Source organism: Dermacentor andersoni, chromosome 1, assembly GCF_023375885.2.
Source record: "Dermacentor andersoni chromosome 1, qqDerAnde1_hic_scaffold, whole genome shotgun sequence".
In the NCBI taxonomy this organism is placed as follows: Eukaryota; Metazoa; Arthropoda; class Arachnida; order Ixodida; family Ixodidae; genus Dermacentor; species Dermacentor andersoni.
In genome coordinates this window covers 373,603,636-373,623,272 of record NC_092814.1, presented here as the reverse complement: position 1 = coordinate 373,623,272, position 19,637 = coordinate 373,603,636, and the positions used below count along the sequence as shown (strand labels likewise).

The 19,637-nt window shown below is 43.2% G+C and overlaps 1 protein-coding gene across 1 annotated transcript in view; it reads right to left on the bottom strand.

Annotated features, from left to right (window-relative positions):
• LOC126516683 (uncharacterized) overlaps positions 1-19,637 on the bottom strand; it is a 77,233-nt gene that overhangs the window by 40,677 nt on the left and 16,919 nt on the right. Inside the window, exon 3 of the mRNA XM_072289873.1 lies at positions 2,352-2,615. Within this exon, the coding sequence (XP_072145974.1) occupies positions 2,352-2,615 (264 nt within the window). The remainder of the gene's footprint in view (positions 1-2,351; positions 2,616-19,637) is intronic.

The following is a 19,637-nucleotide window of genomic DNA, read 5'->3' as shown; positions in this document are numbered from 1 at the left end:
TTGTTAATTGGTAGAAACCACGCATGGAAACCAAGGCATGGAAAGTTATCATTTCTCTGCTAATATTGTTTGACTGTGCCTGCTATTTCTTGTTTTGCAACATGATTGACTGTGCCCCTCCTGCCAGGGCCAACATGATCTGCAGTATTTGAAATAAATAAATAAGTAAAATAATTATGCTACGCCTTTCGTGAGCGTAGCATCCAGAGGTCAATATGGGCGTAGTGAATCTGCCCGAGTCACTGCAATTGTAATAGAACGCCTAATGAATCCGCGATGGAAAATAGTAAGTGACTCTGGTATACGTGGTGGAAAAGCAGGAAACATGAATACATTTTATGGCAGTAACTTCCAGGATATATGATTTCTTAACAAAAAATTGTGACTGCTAAAGGCTGAAAATTGGCACTGAAGAAAGGTAAAACGTGTCCACCACTACGCTATAAAAGGGGACGCTCATAATATCGATCCGTAGAGTCGAGGATGAGTTTCGAGTTTCATTTGTTTGAGGTTATGGGGTCACGCTGTTTCATGCGGTGTTTGTTGAAGTTAAAATTCGTAGTAGCGGCCTAGCAATGTATCGAGACGGGGAATTTTCGAGATGGGGAAGAGAAGTGTTAGTAGCATTCGCTTGTGGAAGGTGCACCTTCTGAGGGTTAAGTGAAAAAGTGGCTTTCCTTCCTCCTTTGACCTCTAAGGACCTAGCTACTGGTCTCTACAAGTCGCCTGATGGATTAGCGGCTATGGTGTTGCGCTGCTAAGGACGCGGTCGCGGGATCAAATCCCGGCCAGTGTGGCCACATTTTGATGGGGGCGAAATGCAATACCGCCCATATCGCGTGCATTGGGGCCACGGTAATGATCCCCTGGTTGTCAAAATTAATCAACACACCCCCACCACGCACGCCTCCTAATGAAATCGTGGTTTGGTACGCAAAACCCCAGAATTCAATTCACTGGCATCTGCTATAATGATCTTTCGGCTTCTTACTGCTGGGTTTGTTAGACTTCTCTCAAATTAATACGTGGGCTACTTCACTACTAGGCCTCACGCTATCTTTAATAAAAAAAAGACTTCGTCAGCACCTCTCACTAAAGATCAGAGGAAGCGGATCGCTTTAGAAGAACAAGGATAATGAAGACGAAGGAGACGCGCTCAGTTGTTGTCGCTACATGTAGAAGGAAAAAAATAATTTAGGACCACCTCCGCAGCTCGTGAGGCGAGTGCTAGAACACAAAGACGGCGCCAGCTTTCTCTGGTACACAAATGTTGAACGGGCGTTAGCGAATTGTGGCTATCGCTGCCGCGATCGCGCTCTCCGGGATAGGCATTCTCCACTGCTTTAGTATTAGCAGAGTGGCTGAGCGGCAGAGTCCTGAACTGCCACTTGGTTGGTAGTAAGTTCGAATCCTCGCCGCGAAATGAGAATTATCTTCTTTTCGCTGAATAGATTCCGGCATCCGAAAGCTCAGCAGCTCATGACAACGAGAAGCATGGGAAAGGCGATGCTGTTCTGGTCACAAAATTTGAATTTACAGCGTTTCTACACAAACTTCTGTGATATGGTTGTTTTGCTGGATTGGCAAGATGACTGTGATGCTCCTTTGCGTGGTGGGTTCTACGCACGCTTCTCATTTTTTATGCATGCTGTCTGATTCGAATAACATTTATGACGCATTCAATTGGCACAACAGAAGCAGAGGCCCTAATGAGTAGTGCAGTGAAGTACAACTGCCTCCTTCCCCATTGAAACCATCCGAGAGAAGGTGGGAGGGTGAAAGCCTATCATGTGACGAGATAGTGTAGTTTTCCGCGCTGATTATCACACGAACTTGGCGTATCAGTTGTCATCGCTGCCGAACGCAGAACGGAAACGACGGAAACTCCACTAATATAAAGGGATATGATACGTTTGCTTCACAGGACTTCCTTCTCACTCCGCGTTTCGCGCGGGAGCAGCTTGAAGTGTTCTCAGCTGGTCTCGGCGTCGCAAACTACAACTGCTCAGCCATTGGATCACCGCGCTGAGGTCCTCTTCTCCCTATGGGATGCACCATTAGTTGTGAGTAAGCGCTTATCTGCCTTTTTTCGTTCTTTTTAGATGTGCGCACGTGCGAAAACGGCAAGCTCTTGTTCTTAGCAAGTCCCTATTTATTCTGGCGCAGTATTTTTTTGCGCTGTGACTTTGCTATCATTAACGCTGTCTCTGTAAAAGAAGAATGTGTGAAGACCTATGAGAGGATGACTAGAAAACGTTTCTGTGGAAGTGTTTCTTTTTCGCAGCGCATTTTTACGGTAACAATCGACTCCGCTGCTGCGACCTTCTAGTGTGTTGGCAGGAAAGGCGTACCTCCTGTTCTGGTACCAAGTCTTCACCTGCGTCTCGGTGAGCCTGAGTGCCTCGGCCACCGAACCGCGGTCGGAGACGCTCAGGTACTTCTGGTAGCGGAACTTGGCCTCGAGGAAAGCCAGCTGCGCCTGGGTGAACGCCGTGCGCCGCCGTCGCGGCTTCTTGCTGTCCGCTGCCTTCTTGGCTGATTCGCCGCTCTTGGCGCTGCACGATCTCCGGGCCTTGCTCTGAGAAGAGTCTGCGAAAGTGAAATGTCCTCGGCGGCTTTACTGGGTCCGGCTGGTCCTCATCTGGCAAGTTTTGTTGTGCACCTACCTCGCTTGGCTACATCAACTTGAGAGTGAAAGGTCAAGTGACCCAACGTGGACGTCAGTTCAGAAAAAAAATTAATTGGGACATGGTGCCCAACTAAATCTTTAAGCGGAAACCGCTGCCGAATAATAATTTCAGCTGGTACTTAGCCTGAACCGCTATTCTTGCAACCTTTTTCAAGTCACGCGGTGCCTCCATACTGGAAAAGGCTAAAGTTTTACCTCAGACAAAACATACAGCGTAGGCTGTGTGCTAGAACACTGGAAAGTACGTGGAAACAACGCTGGGGACATCTACTTTCTGTTCGTTTAGCCAAAAATGTGCCAACAGCAGCCTTATACCTGTAGCCTACAGCACCATATTCGTCACGAAGGTTCCGTAAAGGCAAGATTTCACAGCTTGTGCCCCAAGATGGCATAAGCCCTCAGTGCATATCAGCCCTCAGTGCTGATATACTCATTCCCTTGCTGTATGAAAAAGCTCACTATTATAAGGGAAGTCATAATCTCCTTTCTAATATATCGGAACGAAGAAACCGTTTTCGTCGCAATCCGCAGCACAGAATTTGATGACACTTGTTGCACTTGCAAGAAAAAGGTAAAGTTACTGAGTAGCGTGTATAATGTTTCTTTAGGCCCCCAATTTGCATTTTAAAAAATTGTGGAAAGGAGCAGAAGTTATGAAAGCTGAAGCATCCAAATTACAAATACGCCGGAAAACTGATATTTTATAATCTTATAAAGTGGGCATTTTGAGACGCCTAAAGCAGATTTGCGTATAGAACAAAGCAATCGGAAACTTGCAACAATTTCACGTCAGCTGTTCAGTCAAATTTATCCCCTGCAGATGGTCTAACAGGTGCATGTGCAACGTACTTTGTTTTCTGTATAAATTTATGGATCGATAAACTTTGCGATTTAGTTCTTGTTTAGCTGTACCAATATTTTCAAATGGTTGACATACTGAGCATCTAAATAAAAATTATGTTTGCACACATGGTAGAATTGACCCTTAGATGCGGCGAATTTAATTTAATTTGGTTCGGTGGTTGGTAATTTATTTGGTTCAGTGAGAGCGTTTCTGCGTTTTTTATTTTTGTCACCATTAATGTAAATTAAACACGGCTTACCGCAGGGACTAAAGTTAGGCCCACTGCTTTCTCCCGCTTATATAAATGATATAGTAAATATAGCACATTACCCAGACGTAATGATGTAAGGAAACGACACCAACTTCTTTCTGCGTCAAATAATATCACTGAATTAGAATACAGGTAAATAATTCTTTAATATGTCTTTGGGGAAGCTTCAAGGAGGAAAAAACCTAGAATAACTTTAATTTTCGGCCGACTGTCAAGTGAATGGAAACACAGCCACGAATCAGTTTCGAAGCAGCTACAGTGAACAGTTTTTTAGGTGTTTGGTTCAGCGAGTAAACTTGGAAGCGCCACATTAATCACTTGTCTAATTAACGGTCCCAAGTCGTAAAGGTCGTCAACAAGATATCACCTACGGCGTGACTTTTGGTATAAATACAGCTTTAATGGGTTTTTTTATGCTAGACTGCTATGGAGCAACAGTGTAAGGAACGGCAAATAGGTATAATACATATGAGTTGTGATGTTACACAAAAAAAATATCTGTCTCTAAATTAATTATCAAGGCCGGTTGACAGGTCTAGCAACTACACCTGTCGTAAATGCATTTTTTACGTTGTGTGCGTATAAGATGCACTATTTAAAGATATTCTATATATGCGAGGTCTGTCCCGGAAGTTCGTGCAGAACATTTAAAAAGATTTCATTTCAGAAGCTGTCAGGCACATCAGTGTGGTCACCTTCGTAAAACTCCCGCTTACACGAAATACCTACAGCAGCTAGCACATGGGGAGCGAAACAATCAACAGTCGCAAGCGGATAAATCTCCCAAGCAGGGAGAGCCTTCCAGCACAGTGATGAATTTGTGTGCCAAATTCCCGGACTAATATTACAGAGTGCAGGTGCATTACCAATGACGACAATGATGATTTATATCATGCCCTTTGAAGCGGACCAGTGACAGTCACCAAGCCTGCTTGAGTTAATCAGGCATGGGTTTTATTCCAGCATTTTTATACATCTCCCTAATATATTTTCTCTTCCTGAAAACTTGTACATCTACCTTGTACCGCTACCTGTGTCTTTAATGTATCCGGTCGTACGAGTCTCTTCCCTGATGTTTACACTAGTGCTCCAAACGTATCTTGCTTATCTCGACCGCTGACCAATTTATCCTTCCATCCACTTTAATCCAAGCGCTTCTAGAAGGTGTACATTACCTACTGATATCACTGGGCGGACACCCTCGCAGTCTATCAGGATGTGCTGAGTTGTCTCCGGATTTTCGATGGAGCAGACACAGGTCTCATATTGTTGCGAATATTTTCTCCGTTATGTTTTTGTATTTAGACAACCAGCACGAACCCCATACAGCAAGGCGTGTTACCGTACAGATATCCCCTTGACATTTTTTTCGTTCCATTCCTGGAAATCTCCATGGCCTTTTTGTTTCCATTCTTTGCATTCAATTTGCTGCCACTCTCACTTTCTTTTAGATGTCTCCTGGTTGTCTATATACACTTCTTTCAACTTTCTTTGTCCATTCTGTACCTACGCTTTGGGGATACGTGTGCGTTTTAGCTGCCCATTTATTTTCATCCTTGTCCTCGAGTCTTTGTTGAAAACGAATTTCGCTTTGAGTTTCTATGGCTTCAGAAGAGGCCCAATCCATGTAACTCTGCGCTGCCTCATTTGGGGTTTCACCGTGGACTCCCAAAGCCAACCGCCCTAGCGATCTTTGGTTAACATCTAAGCTCGACAAGGTATTTGATTTTAAGCACGGATTGGAATTTGCGAACGCTAGCGCTGCACCATTACACAATTCCCACATTCAACGCAGCACATCATATTTATTGTGGCTCCAAAGCGCCCTATGTTTAATTATTGATCCATTCAGCTTCCCGTTAATTTTCGTGGTATCTTGGTGGGTGTTTGAGTTAGTCTTTACGTTGTTTATGTATAGGTCCAGGTATTTAAATTGTTTGACTATGGGTATGACGTTCTGTTCATGTGATACCAGGTAATTACTCGTCTCTTCATAATTCCCGATTTCTATGTGCTGAACTTAAGTCCTACATTTGCGCTGCCACACATTTTGGCAAGTCTCGAGCTCTTGCAGTGTCCGCTAGTGGCACTATGTCGTCTGCATGCATCAGCCCAGGAACGTTCTATTGCAGCCTTTGACTATTACGAATGCAAGGTAAATGAAACCCTAACTCAATGCTTTGCAATCGTGTTTCTACGCCCTTAACATAAAGCGTGAATAACAACGGAGACAAAGGATACCTTTGCTTGAGTATTCGGTGTATTTCCACCACTTCATAGCATTTACGGCCTTCCTATACAATTTGTACTGAGTTCCCTATACAGGGAGTCCAAGCTATCTTTTAGGCAGTGTTTAAAAATATGCCGATGCGCTCTAAGGCAAAGTGACCAAATGCATTTTGCTGACTATTGTATGGAGGAAGTCACACTTTTTTGCATTATGCTTAATTGCATAATTAGTCAGGATTAATGAATCAACTTCTGAAGCAATGAAGTTAGGCGAAAAATTCCAATGAGAAAGTTGTAGATCGCTTTGCAAAACGTCCGATTAAACAGTTTGTAACTCTATCTTTTAGGTATAAGTGTTTTTTTTTCGCCTAATGCTGATGCACGCCAAATATAAAAGACTACCACATGGCATGCCCGCTGGCGCGTCGTCATTGCAGCGCTCCCAAACATTTCTCGTACAAACGAACATAGCATCTAGCGGGATGTGCTGCCGCTTGAAAGGCGACAGGACAGTGATGCAGGCGTTGGCTGTGCCATTTACGCCACCGATGTGCTTCCTTCCCGGCGGTTCATCATAGCGATAAACAGACGCAGCAGTAGCACACCCGCCTAAATGCTATCTTCGTTTGTACGCCGAGCGTTTGGGAGCCCTGAAATCACGGCGCGCAAGCGGACATGTCACGTGGTGTTTTTTTTAATTTCTCGGACATCTGCAGTAAGCAGAAAAACACCAATGCGTAATAGCTGGAAAGTAGGAAACTGTTTAATCGGACGTTTTGCAAAGCGCTCTACAACTTTCTAATTGGAATTTTTGCCTAACTTCGTTGCTTTCGGAGTTGGTTAAATAATATTGTCTAATTATGCAAATAAACAGAACACAAAAATAGTGTGAGTTACTCCATACAATAGTCAGCATCATGCATTTGGTCGCATCGTCTTAGAGTGCACCGGTATATTTTTAAACTCTGTCTAAAATTAGCTGGGACACTATGTATAACTACCTGAGCAGCTCCAGAAAATCGTCATCTATGCCGTCATGGTTGACAACGTCCAATAACAATTCACTACATTGTCGTTGGCTCCCTTAATATCTGGAAATGCCATCCATAAAGGTCTATTCTGAGCAACTTAAAGCTCTGTGCACTGAGTTAGTACTAACATATTATTCTCTAAGCGTCTGCCTGCTCTGAACCCAGTTTCCCCAGTTAATCATTTTTCTCCACTCACTTTCGACCGTTCTAATTTTATTGCTTGTACTGAATTGAATTGAATTAGGGGGTGTTACGTGCCTCAAGCAGAGGGCAGGGCGGCATTCATGGAAGCATGTCAGCTAGCTTTGCTTGGTCGACGGTGCAGGCTCTGCTGTTTCTTCAGCCCCTCGAGGACCTGTCTTACCCGGGAGCTCGTGAAAACGCATCATTGAAATTCAACTCACCTATCGCATCGCGCATCGCCGTCGGAGCAAAAGATACGGCAGCGTACTACCCGTGTGCTGACGGACTACCTTCTTGGCTTTCCTTGCGGGTGACGTCACCAATCCCGGCTATAAAAGCAGTGGCCGATGGTAACCTGACCAGAGGGCACGGCGGCATTCGCCGAAGCATGTCAGCTCACTTTGCTTGGTTGACGGTGCAGGTCAGTTTTCAGTTTTTATTCTGGTGCTCGTACCAGTTATTACGCTCTGGTTATGCTACCGTGCCCTGGGCAATGCTTATGTATTATTACTGATTGCTGGTCTGTGATACTCCTCGCTCTATGCGGTGACCTAGAGACTAACGCCGTCCTGATCAGGATGTGTTGAACACTATCCTCTCTGAACCGAAGGATATAAAAGCGTCTGAAAAAAAGCGTGATGGCATGCTTTCTAAAATGAACGCTAAGGTTTCGAAACTCGACGAAGTACTAAGATTATTGAAAGCAAACGAAGAAAAGATATAAGTTTTTGAAGAATCCGTACTGCGTCTGGACAAGACCGTAACATTACAAGAAAGGAAGGTTCGTGATTGCGAAGACAGAGCGCGCAGAAATAATTTAGTAATCTTTGGTATTCCTGAACCCCTCAACGAAACTAGAGAAATGTTGGAAGAAATGGTGGTACGCAAAGTCTTCAGGATAAGCTTGGCTTAAACATTAATTCTGCTGAACGCATTCACAGAATTGGCAGAAGCCGCAGTAACAAGCTGAGGCCGGTTATTATGAAACTGTACAACTACAATGAAAAATTTCCATTTTGAAGAACTGCTTCACCTTGAAAGATACTGGCGTATTTGTATCGCATGACTTTTCACAGGCAACGTTGCGCATAAGAAAGAAGCTATGGCATTCCGTAAATTCCGATAGACATCCAGGCGAAAAGGTCAAACTTATGATAAACTGCATGATAAACTTTTGATACACAATACAATCTACACGTGGGGTGATGCGACGGACAGCAGAATCCCTTTACAAAGGACAGATAGCATAAAAAAACCTGCGAGATTAAGAAATAAATCTGCCACATCAAAAGGCAAACATAAACAAACGGAAGAAGTTTTCCGACTCCTCTGTTTGAATGCGCAAAGTCTGTGTAATAAACAGAAGCAGTTAAACTGTGTATTCCTCTCATACGACCTCCACGTCACCGTTATCTAAGAAACTTGGCTTTGTCCTGATATACACAATAGTTTCTTTTTGCCGCCTTAATACACATGTCGTAGTAAAAACCGTGCTACACGGGGTGGCGGAATAGCAGTTCTTATCAAAAAGATGTTGCCGTGAACTCCTGTGAACTCGGACCACAAAAGCGTTTTCTGTAAAGTTAATTTATCAGGTAATCAGATCGTTGTGGCGGGAGTATACAGGCCACCTGGGGCTAATTCCAATTTTTTGTTAGATCTATACGATCATCTGGACAAATACCCTAATTAGAAGCTAATTATTGCTGGAGATTTCAATCTTCTTCATATTGACTGGTGTTCGTTGACGTTTGGCCCCACTGATGTGAGTAGTTCTCAAACTTTATTGGACATTATGCTGGCGTATAACCTACGTCAAACAGTTTTGCATCCAACACGTGTAACTCGAACATCCTCTTCAATCTCAGACCTAATCCTCTGCTCGACTGGCTTAGGCGAGTGCACAACTGAAATCCACGAGAGGATTTCTGACCATAGCTTAATGTATCTCACCTGTGTTCTTCCATGCAATTCCCATTCATGCAACCCCAAATCGATAAGCGTTAAAAACCACGAAGCGGTAGATGACCCAAACATTATACGTCGATTGGAAGAAACCCTTCTTTCTTTCTGTGATAACTTCAACATAATGTGAACAGCACTTCAAAGATGCTGCGAGCACTGTATTGACACCTTCATTTCTAATACATTGAAACGGATAGGTCGAGATAACCCGTGGATAACCCGAGAAATTATTTAATTAAAACGCAGAATCAAACGTTACAGAAAGAAAAAAACATGGTAAAATCCTTATATCGAATTTAGCTCTCCATCTAAAGTCAAAGCTACAGGAATCAAAAGAGCGCTGTTTTTCTGTTAAGCTTGGCCGCTTTGTGACTGAAAGTCCTGCCAAATTTTGGCAATTCTTGTCTCAAAAGAACTCTTGCAAAATAAATACATTTCTATTGAATGATGGTGTACTTACATATAAAAAGAAATAGCTGAATCATTCAACACGTTCTTTTCAAAGTGTTTTTTGGAGGCCATGTTCGATGTAAAATTTATCTGCCAAAGTACTCCAAGATAATGAACATATAGCGTTAGTACATCTACTATAGGCGTTACTGAGCTTATCTTGCGCTTAGACATTAAAAAATTGCCAGGGCCGGACAACGTTCCAAATGCGTTCCTCAAAAGATGTTCAGTACGAAGTGGCGCGCCTTTTAGGAAAAATTTTCCAGACGTCTATAGATACAACCACGATTCCTGAATACTAGTGTACAGACAAAGTTATCCCTGTATTTAAGAAAGGCTCCTCATGGCAGATAGATAATTATCGTCCCATATCTGTAACTTCTTATTCCTCTGAAATGCTTGAGCCATATATTAGCAAAATAGATAAATGACTTTTTATCGCAAAAAAACATAACTGATGCACAACACGGTTTCCGGCATGGATACTCCACAGTAACTCAAGTAATCACAACAGTTCACGAGTTTTTCAAGGTTCTTTGCCTAGGCAGCCAGGTTGATATTGAACTACTAGACTTCTCGAAGGCATTTGATAGGGTTGTGCATTCAAAGTTAATATTAAAAATGAAAGTAATTGCTTTGCCCTCGCATATTGTTTACTGGGTTAAAGCGTATCTATCCAACGGTAATCGGTATATTAGCGTTGACGGATCCTGTTCACGGTTTTTAGATGTATGCTCAGGCTTTTCGCAGAAGTCTATTTTGGGACCACTCCTGTTTATTGTTTATGTTAATGATATTGTGGACGTGGCGGACTCGTCTGTATCTTTCAATGCATGCTATTTACCACTTTCAATTCTGTCTCTGACCAAATCGCCTTGAATAACACTAAATAAATTGGCAGAATGGTTGTTAAATGAGAAATGGTAATTAACGATCAGAAAACTGTGCACATGTGCATCACTAATAAACACAACAAACTTCCTTTTGCCTACCATATAAAAAACAGCCCCCTCGTAAAGGTTCAGGAATGCAAATATTAAGGACTGACATTAACTTCTACTCTTAACTGTTCTACCCATATGAACAACATATGCTCCACAGCCCGAAAGAAATGAGCCATTTTGAAACATAAGTAGGGTGAATCTTCCCATGTCTAAGATTGATTATATATGAAACTACTATCGGACCCTCTTTGGAATGCGGAAGTGCTGTTTGGGACCCGTTTACTCTGGCAAACGCAGAAAAACCTGAAAAAAAAATCAAAGATTAGCCGTCCACTACGTTTACAAACGTTTCAAACCTCTTGACTCACCTTTGGTCGAACTTGAACCACTTGCTCAAGGAAGAAAAACAGCGCGCTAGAATTTCTTAGCTTCCCTTTATTTTAGTAAACTAGGAATAAAACCTTAAGACTACTTGGAGAAACACACTGGAAGAGCCTCACATCATAAACAGCCATCACATCAAACCTGTATTTGCTAGGACTAACTCGTATAAATATTCATGCTTCCCGCGTACAATTACAGAGTAGAATCTATTACCGTCAACTTCACCCTTCCTACGTAATACTTTGTGATTTGTTGCCATGGATGTTTTCTTTTTTGTTTGTCCGCACCCTCTCCTGCTTGCGATATTGTCCGCAGTATTCTAAAAAAATACAGCAAGATTTGCTTATGAGGAACGACCTAGTGGAAGGCTCCGGATTAATTTTGACCACCAGATGATCTTTAACGTTCCCCCAACGCACAGGACAAGGGCACTTTTCCATGTCCCTCCCATCGAAAGGCGGCCGCAGCGGCCGGGATTTGATCCCGCGTCGTCTAGCTTAGCAGTGCACCCCATAGCCGAGGCAGCGGGTGGCTTACGTCAACACGTCAACATTCTATATATCACCGGCCTTACTGTGATTCACCTGTACGAGCTCGTCTTGTCCTTATCGCCTTTGCCGTTGCAGATGAGGCTCATCTTGCTTTCAAGCCATCCAGCCAGAATTTACTTTGTTTTATCACGTGCTCTATGGCATTGATCAGCGGTGCCTTGGTTGTTGGACCCAGCTGTTTGATTAGCTGTAATGAGATTCCTCGGTGTCTGCTGTTGTGCTATTACGGCCGGTTTTGTAGCGAAGAGGACACCTTATGTTTGTGAACGTACAATTGCCACTGCGTAAACCGTGATAGCATGTGAGGAGGGCGGATGCATTTTAACGTTTAAAGAAATTGTGAAGTCCTTTCAATGTTTCCACGTGTCACGCCAGACTACGAAATGATTACCCTAAAATCTCATTCATCTGTATGTTGTGTTTGTTACCGCCCAACGTTTGCAAAGCACTTCTGCAATTTATTCATGACGGTAAGTATGCAGTTAGAATAGGATAAGATTTGAAGAATATTCTATGTGCTGCTAGTGCTATGAACCTTGATTTCGAGGCATTATTACATCGCAATGTAATAAATGTACTAACAACTGTAAAAGAAGACACAGCTACAATATTGGATATTTTCATAGCGGACTGTGTCAGATGTCCCATAAAAGCAGGTGTCATTAATTATCCGATAAGTGATCTTTTTCCCCTTTTTATGTCAGTGCCCCAAACTAGCCCTTTTAAAAAGCAAGACAATCTTACGTGTACCAGGGTATAAATTCTGTCACGTTGCAAAAATTCTGGGAATACTTGTCTATTGTAAATTTATACGACGTTTTAAATGAAAACGAGTTCGAGTCCCGACCAGGACGAATTTTTCTTCAACTCTGAGGCTTTTCTTTCGAGGAACCCATATGGGTTTCCTTTGTAGCAATTGCTACGAACGGCTGGATGTCTGATTTTTCCCTTTATTCATTGTTCTATTCAGCAACAATGCAGACGAGTTACAACAAATGATTGAGGACCTTAACAGATAGAGTGCAGGAGCGGGGTTCAATATTATTATGCACATGACAAAGATAATGATGAAAAGCCGGGCAAGGGAACAAGAGTTCAGGATCGCCAGTCAGCCTCTAGAGCCTGTAAAGGAGTACGTTTACCTAGGTCAACTAATTACAGGGAACCCTGATCATGAAAAGGAAATTCATAGAAGAATAAAAATGGGTTGGATCGCATACAGCAGACATTGTCAGTTACTAACTAGAACCTGGAACGATGGAACGAAGATTGCTAGGCATGCCGTTAAGAGATAGAAAGAGAGCGGTTTGGATCACGGAGCAAACGGGTATAGATGATATTCTAATTGACATCAAGGGAAAAAATGGAGCTGGGTAGGTCATGTAATGCGCCGGTTAGATAACCGTTGGACCATTAAGGTTACAGAATGCGTGCCAAGAGAAGGGAAACGCAGTCGAGGATGGCAGATGACTAGGTGCAGCGATGAAATTAGGAAATTCTCGGGCTCTAGTTGGAATTGGTTGGCGCAGGACAGGGGTAATTGGAGATCGCAGGGAGAGGCCTTCGTCCTGAAGTGGAAATAAAACAGGCTGATGATGATGATGAATATGGTTTTTAAAAAGAAATGAATCAATCGAGCTTGCACTTGTTGCAGAGGCAGAATATATACAGAAAATTAAAAAAAAATAATAAACTGTCTTGAGGTTTGTTTCTCGACTTCACAAAAGCTTTCGATAGCCTTAGTCATCAGGGTCTTTTCCAAAAGATTCATCACTGCGATATAAGTGGTAACGCCCACTGTTTAATATCATCGTGCCTACGAAACTGTTCACAGTATGCAGATATTAACGGGTTTAGATCTTCCTTCAAGCAGGTTAACATCTAGGATGGCCTTAGGGAAGTATTTAAGGCCCAGTTGGATTTTTTTTACATATTAGACAGTTTTAGTACTGCGTACGTAGCGTACGCAACGGCCTCGCGTACGTAAGATCGCAACGTTCTGCAAAGAGCGCATGTGCAGAACGCAACACGAACGGTACGTGATGCGTACGCGGCCGCTGCGTACGCACGCATCCCATTCTTGCGTGCGTACGTAGGGAGCCTTGCGTGCTGCTCTCGTGGTTCTCGGTTGTTCGGGAGAGCGCGAGAGAAAAGAGTTTGCCAAAATGGCAGCGTCAAAGGCGACCAGCGGAAGGCTGTACTTTTCAATGGCCTACGATTTGGCTTTGCTGCGTGAAGTGAACGCGCAGAAGCCATTCCCAGATCCTGCACAGTGGGAATGCATAGCAAATATAGGACCATTGTTTTTGAGAAAGTGTTCAGTGTGTGTTGTTTGCGCGAAAGGCTCGACCTGCTTTTGGCGCAGTTCGTCGTAAATGACCGTGCCAGCCTCAGAAAGCGAGTACTCGGTTTTTATTTTTCTCGATATGATTCGTGCATTTCATCCGTATTAAAAGTAGAGTCTCTTAAAGGCCTAAATATAGTTCGACGAAGCGAGAACGCGCCCACACGTTACATCACGTTAGCGAGATTAACAGCGTCTAGTTCGACCGACGGTTCGACGTACTGGCGGACGCGGCCAATGCGCTCCGACGCGCCCGGCGTCTAAGGCCCAACCACTGGCACGCGCCGAAAGCTTCGGCGCGCGCTGGCAAGCGAATGCGTCGCTTCGCTTCGGCTGGAGGGAAAGGGCGCGCAACCACTGGAGACAAGCTCCGACGCGCGCCGAAGCTCGCTCCTCGGCTGCGGCGCACTGTTGCTGGACTACTCCGTCTTCATCCGTCAAAGTCCGGCCTAAAACAGCTTGCTGTAAACTAAGCTCGAAACAATAAGTTATTGATCTGTATGTGCTTTTAGATATTAAAAACACGTTTGAATAATGAATATACACCTGCCGCAACAGTTTGTTTTTATTTTTGAAGTAACAATAGTGTATAAAATATCGACATCAGCGCTCGCGCGTCGTCTGTCTGCAATGGTCTGCAAGATCGCTTTGCAAACACCTGCACGACGATGCCATATATCAAAAACTGTTGCACCATTTCATTTTTTGGTAGCTTATTGCACAGCCAACTATGTAAGAATTAGGCGTGCAATGTGTAACTGAAAAAAATCTGTGTTGGAAATATTGCCACGTAGTAGTGACGGTAAATGAATAGTGCCGGCTCAATCGCAACGATAGCGGCGAGCAATGTCGGCAATCGTAGAAAATCTCATCTGCGGGTAAAGCGCGTCGGTTTGCATACGGCAGTCGTCGAAAGTTACAGCCTATTCGCTGGTGTCCGCGTGCCTTCCAGAAACTACAACACAATTCGTGTCGCGTATGCAATCAGATTAGCAAGGTTCGTCGACAACAGACAGAACCATCGATAACATTCGCGAAACTTCCGATACGTTCAGGTGCATCCTTCACCGAGCGATAACGTTTAACATTTTTTAGCCGGTGAAATACGGTAACCGGATACAGATAAAGCATCCGTGTCAATATAATTATGCTTGTTGGTGCATGAGAGAAACGTGAACAAGTCGGTTCTGAGAAAATCAGCAAAACAGAATTGAAACCCCTGTAGCACTAAAAAAAAAAAAAAAAAAAAAAACTAGAATAGCTAAAATGTATGCAATTCGTATCTTGTCTCCCCCCAAATTCTTGATTCTGCCAAATCTAGCCCATGGAGCACCTCTATTATTCTAGGTTGTTTTGACGCATCAACACCCCATCCGGAGGCCTTCACATTGAGTGTATTGCTACAAAACATTTTCACAGTGTAAGGGCCATGTTCTATTGTAACTGGTTTCCACATATCAAGTTTGCCTTTCTTTACATTAATCAAATGACATACCGTCAGATAATACAAACTTGAGAATTAGAGGGTTTTAATAGGAGTCTTTCGTTGCCCTTTGCCAAGTCGTACTATTGAAGCACTTATTCGAATGTATGGGAGCAGCTCATTTGCATAGTATAAGAAAATATAAACAGGTTATTTTCACAATTTATACACTTCGTCACCACAAAAAGAAAAATTGCAGTTTATTGTTTTCAGCCTGCTATGATGTTTTGACTGAGAAAGATATATTCAATTTGTTCTGCGAGGCCCGCAATAATTGCTGTGGCATATTATTTTATTGCACAACACTGCATACAGTAGCCAGCCATTATTAAAACTCAGAAGAAATGAATAGCACAATGCATATGATCAGGCACATAGCATATTATTGCACTTTCTTAATTCATGCCAGAACGACGACCACAGGCGTCCTTCTCCAACAAGGTCAGCATCCATCGTGCCTCCTTACCATCGGGCTTCACACCCTCAACACGTTCAACCTCAGCTCTGTGGTGTTTAAAGCAACCTCAAGTGCGTCTTACGGTTCCAGGGATAAGAAAGAAGACCGTCCTGCCTACCTTGGCCTTGAAGCAAGCAGCTCTGGATTGTTTGCACACTTTCTACTTTGATCGAGTCCACATATATACGGATGGTTCTTCCACTCAGACCAGCTCCACCAGCGCAGTGGTTATACCATCACGATCACTAAGCATCCAATACAAGATTTCTCATTTGACAACATCGACCGGTTCGGAGCTTGTTGCCCTCCGAGGTGCCGTTGATTATATTAATAACCAACCGGCTAATCGGTGGGCAATATTCTGCGATTCAAAGGCGGCCTTATAATGTCTTCTGTCATCTCTCCGTCGCGGGTCATGTGAACAACTCATGTCGGAGATACGAGAAATGCACCATCACATGATCATGAAAGGACACGACGTCGTGTTTCAGTGGCTGCCTGGTCATTGCGGTATCTCCGGCAACGACCTCGCTGACGAAGCTGCTACGAAAGCCCACGAAGGAGCAACCCTTATTTCTGTACCTTTATCGCAGACTGACACAGCCCAACACTTAGGCAAGCTAGCACACTCTTTTGACATTGGAAAAGTGGCACACACCTGGATTCACTCAACATCGATTGCATTCCCTCGATCCCTCTATGCAACTGCGACTGTTACCAGGTCTTCTGCGAAATGAGGAAACAGTGCTGTGCCGCTTACGTTTGGGCGTCGCATTCACCAGTGCATATGCATTTTTGATTAGAATGGCTGATAGCGCCGAGTGCAATGCCTGCGGTGTCGAGGAAACCATAGAACACCTAATGTGCTACTGCCCATCTTTTGAAGATGAAAGGCAAGACCTCTGCAGAGCTCTCAATCAGCTAGATGGAAAGCCGTTCACCTTGAACAAGATCTTGGGACCATGGCCTCGCATATCGCAGCTACAAAAGGCCACAAAAGCGCTGCTGCGATATTTGAAAGATACCGGATTGAGTCAGCGTCTGTGATCCAGACTGAGTGACCGGCTGATATCCCCAGTGGACTTTCTCTTCTTTTAATCTTTCCGTCCCCCTTTCCCCAGTGTAGGGTAGCCAACCGGGCTCAGTCCTGGTTAATCTCCCTACCTTTCATTTATCATTTTCTCTCTCTCTTCTTAATTCATGCCCTTTTTTTAATTGCACGAAAGCTACTGCACTAAAATAGTATACTAGTACATACTTAAAAAGCACAATTTTATACTACGATAATAGTCAATCATTCAAATTTTTATTGTAGTGCCCAGGAACAGCTAGAGAGCCTTTGTACTGGTGCACTTAACGAGCACTATGTGAGACAAAATGTAGAGAAAACATGAATGCAGTAGACAAAAAAATGGAAGATAGAGAAACAAATAGGGAAAAAAGGAAACGCGGAAAAGTAAAAGGGAGTTAATCCTACGTGATTATTTACAGATACACAAAACACAGGAAATGAACTCTGAAGTATGTTTTGGAGTCGAGTCTTATTAGCACAATCTTGTAACAAGCCCAGGCAACGAATGTGGAATGCTACCTGGTATACTGTTGCGGCACAAACAAATGCATATGATCAAGAAGCTTTAAGGAATGTATAATGTCATGGACCACCTTATACAGGAACAAAAGGTGCAGGAACAAAGGCTCAACTGTGGTCGCCAGAATGGCAAAAGTGGTGCTTGAAGATAGACATCAATTTATTCTGGATGCGTTCAATGAGGTCAGAGTTAGATTTGCTCATTGCACCCCCCTCCTACAGAGGCATACTCTAGTAGTTGGAGGCACACAGCAGAATTTCAGAAACACAACAGGTGAGTGGAAATCATGCAATATACGGCATGCAATTCCAAGAGCGTGAAGGACATCTTGTGTAATTATCTATGTGAAGAGAAGCTTAGCATTTTGTCGAAGTACACACCAAGATCTTTCATTTCATCGACCCTAAGGAGTGGAGCATCACGTAGGGTGTATCAAAATTTCACATGGTGCGTTTTGTGCATATAACTTAATGCCATAGTGTTGGAAGCATTTAAGAGTACTTATTGTTTCTGCACCAGTTCGAGAGTGAAAAAATGTCTTTTTGGAAGTCGATGCAGTAGTGAACACTGTTGACAGTCTGAAATGTCGGCACACAAAGTCATGCTGTTCATTTATTAAAATGCTCTTAGCACTAACAGAAAGCGAGGAATCCCATATCGATTCCAACACCTGACGCACTGAAGAGGATAGATATAGGTCGGCAGTTAGTAACTGCACATCTAGCACCTGATTTATGCATTGGCAATGTTCATGCTACCTTCCGAGTGCTAGAAAAGGTACTAGACTTTAGGGAACTATTGAAGATGCTTGTGAGAACGAGGAACAAGTATGCTTCCATACATCTTAACCCTTTCAGACACCACTTTATCCCGTTGATTGAAAAGTTGCTTTCACCACATCTCTTGCATCCTCAGAATCGTAGAAAGTGTACAGCCGCAACAAATATTAAGAATTTTCAATAGTTTAGCGAGTTTTGTCAAGTTTACAAAATTTCGACTCCATGCGAAAACTCACTACAGGAACACAAAATATGAAAACATGTACTATTTCGTGTTTTGAAAAGCTTGAAAAGCACTTATCCAGCCACTTGACAATTACGCCTGGTGCACGACATTGTAAAAAACAATGAAAGAAGTGAACCCGCTACATACAACATACTGACACAGAGTAACAACACCCAGCCGTCCACCTTCTCACTCATTTTGTTAAAACATTCTGCACATTATTCAAAATTGCAGCACAGTTCCAATAATAAGTGTTTCAAGATGTATGAAACACATTTTAAATACCATTACTTTCATCAGTGCTTTTGCTATTGATGCACGCTCCTGCTGTGCCCAATTGTGTAGACAGCGTCTCAAAGGGTTAAGCTCTGTGGAGGAAATACCATCAACACCACAAGAAAGGGAAAGTTTAAGGCAAAGTTTAAGGCACTTCATATACTTGGAAACGAGGTTTTCATTGACTGTTAGCATACACTGCGCCAGACTGAGAAGGAAGGTTACTTGAAGCATATTTCACACCATATAGCAAACAGAAATGTTCTGCAAGGGCATCAGCAGTGTTCGAGACAACACCACTATATTCATGAAGAAGACGTACATCTTTGGCACTCCTTTTAGAAGAGAGAGCCCACAAAGCTCCAGAAATATTTTGAATTATGTGTCACGCTGGCTTCAACACAATCAATGTGGTCAAAGTAATGATTCTAATAATAATAATAATAATAATAATAATAATAATCTTAGTGGTAACTTGGCACACTAGACTACAAAGAAGGCTGATGCCTGTATGTTAGAGAATCTGATAACCAGCCATCTAAAGCAGGAATTTGCAGGATGCAGAAGACACTTCCTTCCCCTCCACGTGCACACACACTTGCTCAATAACACAGCACAGCACACACGCACACACTCGACAGGTGCACAACACACAGGAGTGCCAATGAAGTCTGGTTCCTGGGAAGGAGAATCCAAATCGCCAGGGGGGTGGAGAGAAAGCTCTGCATGCCAGATATAATCATGGAGTTGTGGTGTCGGGCCATAGAGGCGTGATGAGGGCTCAGGCTGTGCTGACCACTTGTTCAGACGAACTGAAGAAAGATTAGTGCTGTCCAGAGAGACGTCAAACACCCTGCAGTATAGACTAGTGCAATGTTGCGTTGGTATTGCAGGGTGTGCTACTTGAGGGGTTTGAGGCAATCCTCGAAGGCTGGCATG